Source organism: Corvus kubaryi, unplaced genomic scaffold (genome assembly GCF_017639235.1).
Source record: "Corvus kubaryi isolate FWS band 111438036 unplaced genomic scaffold, C.kubaryi_AGA036_p1.0 split3-73, whole genome shotgun sequence".
Lineage (NCBI taxonomy): Eukaryota > Metazoa > Chordata > Aves > Passeriformes > Corvidae > Corvus > Corvus kubaryi.
In genome coordinates, this window is record NW_024582091.1 from 18,425,485 (window position 1) to 18,437,230 (window position 11,746).

At 38.1% G+C, this 11,746-nt stretch overlaps 1 protein-coding gene across 1 annotated transcript in view; it reads right to left on the bottom strand.

The window, feature by feature from the left end:
• EPHA7 (EPH receptor A7) overlaps positions 1–4,754 on the bottom strand; it is a 28,279-nt gene extending 23,525 nt beyond the window's left edge. The window contains exon 1 of the mRNA XM_042016131.1: positions 4,720–4,754. Coding sequence (XP_041872065.1) covers positions 4,720–4,754 — 35 coding nt within the window. The remainder of the gene's footprint in view (positions 1–4,719) is intronic.
• Between the last annotated feature and the right edge of the window lie 6,992 nt (positions 4,755–11,746).

The window sequence follows — 11,746 nt, forward strand, 5'->3', positions numbered from 1 at the left end:
TTTTTTTTTTCTTTTCTCCTTCTTTCTCATGAATAACATGGCAGCTGTCTACAGTAATTCATCTATCATTGTGTTGCTCAGTTACTTAGAGTTATGGTTTCTAATCCAATGCATAACCTTTTTTAATTCTGGCTACCCTGAATAATCTTTTGCCACACTGTTATCTACAGCTTATCTGATAGGTAACAAATATATTTGCTACTCATAGTACATATCTTGGAGCATCCTATATTTCCCTTGTGTTTATGATTAAAATAACCATTTATTTTCCAATACCTAATTTCTAATCTCATACCCAGGCTGTAATTTTATACAGGTGTCTACCTTGCACTCTGTAATTATTTTGGTCTTAACAGTCTTCTTTGGGTAGACTCAAAAGACTATCTTGTATCAATTTTTTTGGAACTTTATTTTTTCCCTTCTAATAGTAAAAATCCAAAATCTGAAACATTAAAGTCATCTGTGATACATGAATTAACAACACCTTCTATTGTGATACATGAATTAACATGTTCTATTCCCTTTCAATTTTTAATTTTATTCTTTATCCCATTTTCAAATATAACCAAATATTGAAATAATGTTACAGGAAAGGAAATGAATTAATATATCTGGCAGATTGAACCTTAAAACCAACGAATTCAGATTTATGCTGTCTGTGAGGTAATATGATTTTGAATTTCTTTCACTTATTTCATTTGTACACTCCCAGAAAAATTTCTATAACTGCTGTATTACTGTCGTAAGCCCCACAGAAGTAATCAACTTACCTAAGTGAACTTCCAGTATTAAGATAAAAAAGAAAAAAGAAAAGGTAATCTGCCAGACCCAGAGCATCTGCCAAGAATATTTTAGAAGAAATCATACCTCCTGAATTCCAGGAGAAAAGATCTACACTTCTTTTTCCTTCTTCATTGTTAACATATATCTTCCTAATCATCCCATATGGGTAGTGGGAGTTTGTTTTTCCCCCAAATGGTCACAGGCTTGTCAATGTATGTTGCTACACAACAAACAAACAAACAAACAAAAATACCAAAACAAAAACACCCAAAAATTTGCCATTGTGTGTCTCTTACAGTCCAAGGACATGGCAGGCTGGGAGATCATTAAGTCACCTTTGTGTCCTTCTCATTTGGTAAGCTGAAAATGTCCTCATCTTATTCCAAAATGCTCTGGGGTCCTGTAAAATTATAGCATACTCCTAAAGCTGCCCGGTGCACTGCAGGACCAGTTTCAGCCTTTGCTGTCGGGAGCCCTGTCCCAACCCACTCTTCCTTCCCCCAGCCTGGCCTTAGCTTTGCCCCTCACTATGATTTGCAAGTCAGTGCTCTGAAGGTTTTCTTGTGGCATGCCTATGCAAAAGCTTTCCTCCCTTAGAGAAAAACAGGGAGGCTTTACTGCTATTCCAGCCTCTTTGTCCTGCCATATAATGTGCCTTGCATATAACCAGCTGTAGCATAATTAAGCTAGATTTTAGGTGCTTAATCAGGCTCAGCAAAATACGCTAGTTTGTCACATTCCTTCCTGCTGAAATCAGAACATAGCTTTAAGTCTGCACTGCCTCTACTGTACCTGTTAGTAACTGCTGGCAGCTGGCAAGAGCTTCATCTGAATTTGGATTCACTAGGAGATTATTTAAGATACTTTTCTTTCAAAACAAGTACTGTACCGTATCTGTTCATACTGAGACTTTTCAGTACATTTATTTGTCAAATATGCATATGTATGTGTCTACATACATAATTTCCTCATAAATTCAGTAGTCTTAGATAAATGGAACGTAGAGATAATACAGCTTCATGCACAAAACACTGTTTACAGAGGGCCAGTCTCTTATCTCCTGTGAATTGACATAATTGCAACAACATTATGCTAGTTGGGGCTTTTTGGCAAGAATTCATGACAGTTACATAATTCATTACAGCCTATTCTAACCTACTGAAATCTATGCATATTTTTAGGCGTAGCTTGTACATTCCTACTGATTTCTGCTTGTGAATTCCCTTTAGATGTGCCCTCAGGTTCCCCCTGGATATGCTTCTGTCACTGTGTCACTTTGAGAGTCACTGTTGCAATTCTTCCACCTATACAATTCTCTCAGAAGTCAGTGCAGTGTTTAGATGCACGTAGGTAATAGGGCTGGATGTTGGTCAAAGCACAGTAGGTCCTGACAGTCCCCCACACATGCTTCCAATTACTGAGTGTTGTGAGCCTGAGCCTTACCTGATGTGAGCCCCTGGAGTCAGTGTTTTTATGCACCTGCTAAGATTTCTAAGACATCTAACTTGTGATGAGTTACAGCATTTAAAGCTTTCAAAAGCTGTTTATCTGGATATTTAAAAAAATTAAAATCTATGGTATTAAGTATCTGGATAATATTAGATTTTGAAAGGAACAAAAATTCTACATTCTTCTGTGAGAATGGAGAGCTCTCTCTCCACCTCTTCTCCCATTGGCTTTCCACCTGATTTTTCTAGGAGTCTGGGAGTTGTTCCAGAGGAAGTTTGACTTGCAATAACCTACAGTGAGATAGGAGATGTTTGAACTGTCTCCTTCTGCACATCCTCACTGAGCTGTAGTACTGCCTGTCCTCGGGAAGCACCCTCTCTTACCTGAGAGGACAGCAGATCTACGTGACTCTGCTCGCTCACTGTTTTGGCTCTGTTTCAAGACTGTGCTGGAGGAACTAGAGGAGTGAGGGAAGATTAAGTGTACAGCTTGCCTCCTCCTCCTCCCTGCCCAACTGAGGAGAGGGGCAGCTCAGGGAAGCAGAGTAGCAGGAGTAAAGACACAAGAAGGGGAGGCTGCTGTGCTGTGCAGTGCTGTGCAGAGGGGTGTATTGGATTATCACCGTGGGTCTGTCATGGTCACTAACAGTTTTGTTGCTGTTTGGTGCAATTACTGATGATGCCATCGGGTATGCTGTATTATGTATGCCTTAACTTTTTTTCTCACCTTCAGTTTTGCTGTTCATAGGGAATTACCCAATTCTTAGAAAAGTGTAGCTTTGATTTCAAAAGGTGTCTGTCTGTATCCAAATGATGAAAAGGCGGAAGAGTTCATAAGGAGGCTAAAATAACAATATTATTTTAAAGCTACATTTGCTTATGTTTTTTGCTGTTACATCTCTCTACCATGCAGATATGTGTGATAACCCCACTTCACTGACAGTTAGGTCACATTAATCAGGCTACTTCTCTAACTGCTTCTTTTTACCTGCAACTGCATGTTGTTGTCCACAGGAATTCCACATAGTTGTGACCAGTGAGGAGACAGCTTTGCTCAGCTACGCTTTGTTTTGCTATATGGAAAGAATTTAGTTTGTTCACATCAAAGTGGAGCTAACTTCAGTAACAGGTAAAATTGGTGTGTAGCAGTTTGAGCTGAATCAATGTGAACTGGTATAAAACTCTGGAACCTGACTTTCAATGGACTGCTTAACACAGCTCAGAAAAGAAAGTCCCAGCATAGTATAGCTCACAGAATTGCTACAAAGGAAATAAATGAATGAAAACTGCATGATTAAATGCTTTCATCTGGAAATTTTGGTGCAATATTCAGAAACTCTACAAATTCTTCTAATTCATCATACTCTTTGTTTATTACTAATAAATTAATGTGCTGATGGAAGGAATTCATTACCCTTTCTACACACTTCACTAGTTGCAGGTCATTTATTAATCTGTGTTATCTGGTAAGACTAAAACCAGCTGTAATTACATTGTTAAACATTGATTAATAAGCAGCCCACATCACTAATATACTCAAGAAGCAAGATAAAAAATCTTTTTAAAGATTTAGAGTAAAATTTGAACATTCCTTTGGGAATAAGGAAATCTGGATCTTCATAAATATTCATTTTTGTAAAATTCCATTTGCTTGCACAGCTGTATTTTTGAACACCTTTTGGAAACAGATTAACAAGCAAATTCAATTACACGAGAGTAAACGAACTGCATTCACAAAGTAGTATTAATGCACTAAGTGAAACATTTAGAATGAAACATTTTTTTAAATAGTCTTCAGCCAACCATATTTTTTTTTGCATTCTTAATTTAATCATATAATTAGGCATACATTTGTTTCAAACCCATTTGTATTTCACAGATTTTAAAACAATATAGCAATTAGAAATACATTATTAAAAACACTGCAGATTCTTAGACCTTGCTTTTGTAGGTTTTCCGTAAAAATCAGTTTGATTGAAGTGACACAGATGAAATTATTACTTGTCAGAAGCTTGTATTATCATTAAGGGTAAATAAGCAGAATGTCTCTGGCACTTGACAAAATTGGGGAACTGATTTTTATGATATAGCTTTATGGGGAATAAATCCGATGGAAAGAAGATGCTTTTAGAAAAGATGTTTTAAGACTATCCTCAATTAATCATAAATGACAAATCTCATTATAGCAGCACTATTGTTAAGGGTCTGTCAGTATTTCCATTACAAACCTGTATTACAAAGATTTATAAATGGGCTATAGAAATTAACTCTGGGATGAAATTTGCTGTTCACACTGTTCATTATAGGATTATACTTTCCTCACAAAACTTTAAGAAAATCTGTTTTACCTTTTTCAGTTGGTCAGCTTCAAAAGAAACAGAAATGAGAAGTTCTGTTGATTACTTGTTTGTTTGTATAATTTTCAAAAAGGACACCATTTAGTAGATCAGGAGAACTATGATGCTATAGCATAAGAGATCTAACTTACCTTTTTTTCCTTTCTGTCCCTGAAAGGATACCCATTTTAGTGTGAGTTCAGCTTGCAATAGGATTTTAATAGAACTGCTGAAATTCTTTACTCAGTCTCCTAAACCTTTTAGGTTATGTCTTTCAGTTTCATTACTAATCAAGGATTTGAGACCTGATCCAAAGGTGCTCACTAATCAAGGTTTTCCACCTCATCCAAATTTGTGCTAGCCCAGAACATGTTCGACCACTGGGATCTCATAGGACTTTGAAACAGAGCCTACTATTTCTGCAGAACTGATTCTGTAGAGTGCAAAAATAAGTATTGCTAGAAAGCCCAACCAGTGTAAACATCAGTGGTGCTGTAGTTCTTCAGTTTTATGGCTCAGGAAGATAGATGTCCTGCGAGGCTTTTGAACCCTCTGAGAGAGATGGGGAGAATTCCTTAAGGGCATTTTGAAGAGGACCAGAACCATGCTTTGAGGTATATAAGTACATTCTCTGTATTCAAGGATGTTAGAGGTGATGCAGTCGTTCTTTGGTACTGTTCTGTACTTGGGAGACAGGACTACCCACATACATATGTCCAGAAAGGTGGTAGGTGCCTTATTCCTAGAAACATTCAAGTCCATGTTGGATAAGGCTCTGAGCAACCTGGTCTAGTTCGAGATGTTTCCGCTTGTAACAAGGGGCTGGACCAGGTGAGTTGTAAAAGTCCCTTTCAACCCAAACCCTTGTATGATTGTATGATACAGAGATGATGATAAGGAGATCCCATCTTATGGCATCTGGCAGTGGTTTTTTACCTACTTTGGCCAAATCTGTCTTGGTAAGCCACATCTGTGCACGTTGTCTCACATTGGTGGCCTGGTAGGGGAGTTTCTGTATCCCAATCCTCAGCTGTCTGAACTACCAAATCAGGTAGCCACTTGCAGGCTCCCCATGGGTATTTCATCTGCCCATGCCCAGGAATCATTTAGGAAACTGATGCCTTGAGTTGGCCACCTAAAAACAGAGATTAGACAAGAATAAGAGAATAAAAGGAGGTATTTATTTGAAGGGCCTTCATAGGTACACCCTGGGCAGTCAAAAGGCTACACCCAAGATTGACCCTGGGTCACAGGTTCTTCACACTTTCATAAGCTTTGTTCATTTGCATATCAAGGTTAATTCTCCAATTATAACCTCAGTTCATGATGTAATTACCCCAAGTTTGCCCCCTCTTTAGAGGTTTTTAGTTTACAAATTTTGGCACCTGGTGTCCTTGAGGTGGAAACCTAGAGAGGCTTGTTATGTCCAACCAGCATGAGAGAACAGCAGCTAACAGGCCACAAGAAACTTCAGAGTTGAACATTAGGCAGTACAGGATTTGAAAAATATAAAACTTAAAACCTAAGGCATCATTTGTACTAGCTGATCTGGCCACGTTCTGCTCTAACAGCACAAATAGTTGATGTTTGGAGACATTGCACACTGTTCTTTTATTTACTGGTGCAGATAGAGATTTTGAGGTTATTCAAACTGACAAGACAACTAGAGGCTGGTTTGGACAGAACTGAAATATGTAATCAAGGTGAAGTTTGCCAGTTCGAAATGGGGGAATCCAGCTTGAGAGGGTCAGACCTTCAATCTGACAAACATCATGTTACCTCTAGAGCAGGTAGCCTTGAATCTATACACCCACGAGTGCATAGATGTACGCTGATACCTCCACATCATATATCTAAAAAATTCCTGGTTTATAAGGAGGCATAGGCTGTGTTCCTGAAGAGATACGGTGTTTGGCTGGCTCTCTTGGATGTGATCTTTCGTTAAGAGAAAAAATAAGATACTCTTTTATCCACTATTGATGAGAAGTTGCGTTTGTTTCTTAACAGTAGCCTTGGAATAAGCACATGCTGCAGACCACAGGCTGCTACCTGGCAAATCAACCAGCAAATGAACCTACCAATTACCACAAGTGAACCTTGCAGTGACTGAACAAGAGGCTGGCATGCGTGATCTCTGTACAACCAGACAGCAAGTGTTTCCATTAACCACATCCCTCAGTTCATCTTGGATGGCAGACTTGGCTGGCCGAGGAGAGACAGTACCCTAGAGCCAAAACTCAAGCGGAATTAGCAAGAAACTAGATTTGAATAAGTAGATTTAAAAAAAAAAAAAGAAAGAAGTGGAACAAGAAAACAAAGTTCACGGAAGGAAGGTATTCAATATACATTGGCAAGATTATTGATGACATGGTTATTGTGCTGAAAATGACAAACCTGTTGTGTTTAGAAGACAGAATTTATGAAGAACAAAAGGCATGATGTCGTGTTTTACTTTATTTAGAAAACAGCATTTATGATAGTTAAAATCTAGGCTGATAGCTTGATTAATTTAGACAGTTGATGCTTAAGGTATTGTGGATAAATAACCTTTCTATTTTATTCAAGAATAAGTTACTTAATACTTCAGGTGGAAAGTAATTATGTTGTGTCACTTCTTACCCATCTGCTGTTTGTCTTTATACAACATTGGCCACGCTGAGGACAGCAGAAGCTTTCTAAAATATGATGTTATTGTCTAAGAATATAAAAACAAATTTGAAAAGGGGGGAAACCAAAGCAAGCGGTAATAAAGGGAAGTGGGTCGAGTGAACAGACAAATACGTATTTAATGGAATTTTCTTAAAAAAATATTCTCTTTTCTAGGTATTTAACCAGTGGTATTTTATTAAAAAATAAAACTTACTGAACATCTGTAAAGGTTAAAATGGGAATACAGGCCCGTCAGCAATATGCAGTGGGTCTCTTCTGCATTTTGGGGTGGTATAACCAGAAATAATGTGGCCAAACAGTAAATTTTCATAGATGTTCATAGTAAGTGTATTCTAACTTGTGATTGCTGATAATTTTTGAGACTGAAAGATGTGATATGTGAAAAATGTAAAGGTCATTTGTGCAGATAATTACTGTTTAAAAAGTTACATATCTTTTAACACATATAAGTATTTCTAAAAAGAGGATTATTTCCCTTTATTCCATTATATCGGTGTCTGTCATGGACTAGAATCTATATTGTAGGACTTAAAAAACCGACCACTTTCTGACAATAGAAATAACTTCATAACATGGGTGAGGATCACGCATATCACTTTTGGCCTAAAAATTATTTATCCATCCAAACTTTAACAAAAGCAGTCAGTGATTCATTACTCAAAACATATCTAAATGTTTGTGGACTATTGTTAACCAATAGTTTAATCAACAAAAGTGAAGAGGAGTTACTGAGCAATGTTCATTCTAAGCATTGAATTCGCTTAGTGACTCACATGCAAATGTTATCAAAAATGTCCTTTAACTCACTCTTTCACTGCAGAGTTCATTTGAATATTTCTTTTTTGATTAGCCTAGCTTGACTGAAGGTGTATATTACATAGTGGTAACATGTGAGTGGTCAGGGCTGGCCCAGTGCTTGGTGTATGCAATAGCAAGACCTTGGGGTCAGAAATATAAGCACAATCAAAATATTCATGGAGAAATTCATTCTTTCTTATAGACATACAGAAGAAAATTACAAAACCCTGGAGACTGAGCAGACAACCACATCTAACTGTGTTGTCCTCAGCCTGCTTGTATGAGTAGCTGCTGAGTCGTGTTTGCTTGAATCTTTACCTGTATTACTTCTCAGGCTCACTGCCTAAAACTGAAAGCATCCATGTACGCATGCTAAGGGATTTCTTGCTATGAATATGACTGAAGTTAGGGGCAGAACTGGAATGGAAACAGCCCCATAGGATACCTTGGGATGATCGGAAGTATGATATCAACTTACGAGAATGTGTGATGTCAGCTGATTTTGATGCATAACCAGCAGCGTGCCTTGCCGCTCTTCTCCCATATGCACACTTGTGCCTTCTGTGGATACAGCGCTGTACCATGCAGGCTGAAGGCAGTTTAGTGAAGAGAGAAGCTCTGATGTGCTTTTAAGGAAAATACAGAAGATTCTCCAATTGGGCCTTCTGTTGCACATTTTGAACAAGCATGTTTAAATCGCCACAGCTTTTAGGTGAGTTTCACCAGCCAAGTGATGTAACTGTAAATGTTATGGTATCAATTCTGCCGGTTTAGTTGTCTCACACGGTCTGTTTATTTCTACTAAAATTATAGCCTATCCTCTGTAACAGATTATGGGACCTAAGCACAAACATGGCTTTTTGCATCTTATGGTGCTATATTTGTAGGGAACCTTGTAGTCTGCAGGATTTTCTGTGTCCTAAGGCACCTGACTGATAGTCATAAAAATGAAGCTGTAGATTGTGCTGAAAAGTCTGCATTTTGTTTTCCTGCAGGAAAGCTCAAAAGAAAAATGAAAATATTTTTCTGTTTGAAGGTTTTTGGTGATGGTGGAATTTTATTTTCTTTCAAAGAAAATGAGAAAAATTACATCAGATTTTTTTTTCAGAGAAATACCTTAGGTAGAAACTGTTTATCTGCTTATTCATTCATTTTAATAAAGAAGGTTTGTTTCAAAAAAATCCCCCTAACCAACTGTAATTATATATTGAGCATTATGATGAGGAAGATACTGCAAAATGTATGGCTAAATAGCTATAAAGGTGATTTTAAAAGTGAGACAACATCACAAAATATAAATGTAGCTTTTAGATTGACAGAAAACAAGGAAAAGCTATATCCACACGCATAAATAAAAGAGGCCATGGACTGTTCTTTACTCCTGTTTCCATCTCCTCCCTCCTAAAAAAGGTACTGCTCCTGCAACCAATCCTGCTGCCTTATCTTCCACCTGAGCTGGCCACTCCAGGCAGTTCCATCTCTGAGCCTCTGATCGCAATTACAAGTGTGGGTGGGATAGACTATAAATGGTCACAAGTCTATTTAGAGTCACACCCTGTTTCTGCTTAGTTTCTTAATGAAAATGTAACAAAGAGAGTAGTTTTCTGTGAAAATTTTGCTTGCAGCTTAGTTCACCTGCTGAACTTGATCTTCAGTGACTACAGAGCTTTTCTCATGTGGAAGAACCTCTCTACAGATAGCAGAGCACAGGAAAAAGCTTTTGGCCTGAAATAGGAGTGGCCTGTTTTAGATGATCATTTTTAATGGAGTGTGAATCACCACCACGCCATCAAGAACAAAGCAAAAACACAAAAATTCTGTCAATAGAATGCTATTTCCATGGACTACTTAGTATGATTACAAATTGAATTTGCTGTAGTAAGTTACAAATGTAATTTATTACAAGTTAACATCAGGACTGAGACAAGTCCTAAAAATGTATAATATACAAAATTTTGTTTCTCCTGATGAATGCGAAGTTTCTGAGCTCAACTTGCCTCCGTAGTATGTGACAGTGCCAGGAGATACTTTGATCCAGAATGCTAGATATACATGCTATATGCCATAAACACATTTTAGTTTTAATAACAATCCAAGAGGTTCAGCATATTGTTTAATAAAAGATCAATGCAGTAATATGATTAACCACTCCATGTTGCATTCTTTCCATTTGTGAGAAAAGATAGTTCAGGATGTGCAATGCAGTGAATAGCAAAATGACTAATTGACAGGCAAGATGAAGATTTTCCTAAGGGTTTTTTCTTCCTCCCTGCCCTCAAGGCTTTCTTTGTTGTTAGAATGCTGTTAACTCTTTTGTTTAGGGTCTCTTTCCTTTAAACAGGCTTGTGGAAGAGCTTTTCATATTTTTTAGCAGTAGATTTACTTGCTGAGTAAATACAGCTGATGAAAGAAAAGCTGGTGATCCATAAAAGACCAGGATGCAGGGATCCTCATTAATCTTCCAATAGTTTTTGCTGTCATTCCTCTTTAAAGTTCCTTGCCTTGTAAAGTGTTTGTGGAAAACGTAGGAGCACTTTTGCCTTCCATGAAGCAGTGATTTCCAGCCAGATCCCGACAAAAGCTCTAACTCCCTTTCAACTAGTTTTAACTTCAACTGTGTCATTGGGAAGGGTTCTCAGCTATGAAAGGGATTGTTTAAATGAGTTTTACAAAAGGAAGACAAAGAAAAAGCCAAATTTCTTGTTATCTGATGATGGTAATGTGACTACATCCTTAGAGGCATAAGTAGGATATGATGATAAAATAAATTTTAAAAGAATAGAATATATTCAAATTTAAATAAGCGACTGTCCTTTGGAAATCTTGACTTCTCTTGCAGAGACAATGAAGCATATGGCATGAAATGGAGAAAGTTAATATAATTAGCTGTGATGGATTATGGTAAGAGCATGAAAATATTAGGATGGGGGCCTGCAGTTTAGAAGCTATTTCAGATTTGGGATTGCTGAGCTGATAGTCTCTCAGCAGGGCTCAAAGCATGGTCTGCTTCTCCTGAGGATGTTTAAACTGATTTGTGTTCAGATTACATCTCCTATCCTGTCCAGCATTTTGGGGTATCCATCAGATATGCTACCAGTAATTCTTTAGCTCAGAGAATCACTGAATCATGGTTTGGGGTGGAAGGGGCCTTAAACATCATCTAGTTACAACCCTCTTTCCAAGGACAGGAGAGCCTTCCATTGGACCATTTTGCTCAAAGCCACATCTAACCTGGTCTGGAACACTTCCAATGATGGGGCATCCATGGCTTCCCTGGGCAACCTGTTCCAGTGTCTCACCACCTCATGATAAAGAATTTCTTCCGAACATCTAATCTAAATCTACTCTTTTTCAGTTTAAAGCCATTCCCTCCTTGTCTCATCACTACAAGCCCTTATTTAAAAAGTCCCTCTCCAGCTTGCTTCTAGGTCTCCTTTACTTACTGGAAGGCTGCTATGAGTTCTCTCTGGAGTCTTTTCTCCATGCTAAATAACCCCAAACCAGCTCTTTCTGTTCGTCTTCATAGGAGAGAGAGGTGCTTCAGCCCTCTGATCATCTTTGTGGCCTTCCTCTGGACTCACTCCAGCAGGTCCGTGTTTTCTTACATTGTGGACCCCAGAGCTGGATGCAGCACTGCAGGTGGAGTCTCACAAGAGCAGAGCAGAGGGCAGAATCCCTTCCCTTACCCTGCTGTCCACGCTGCTTTGGATG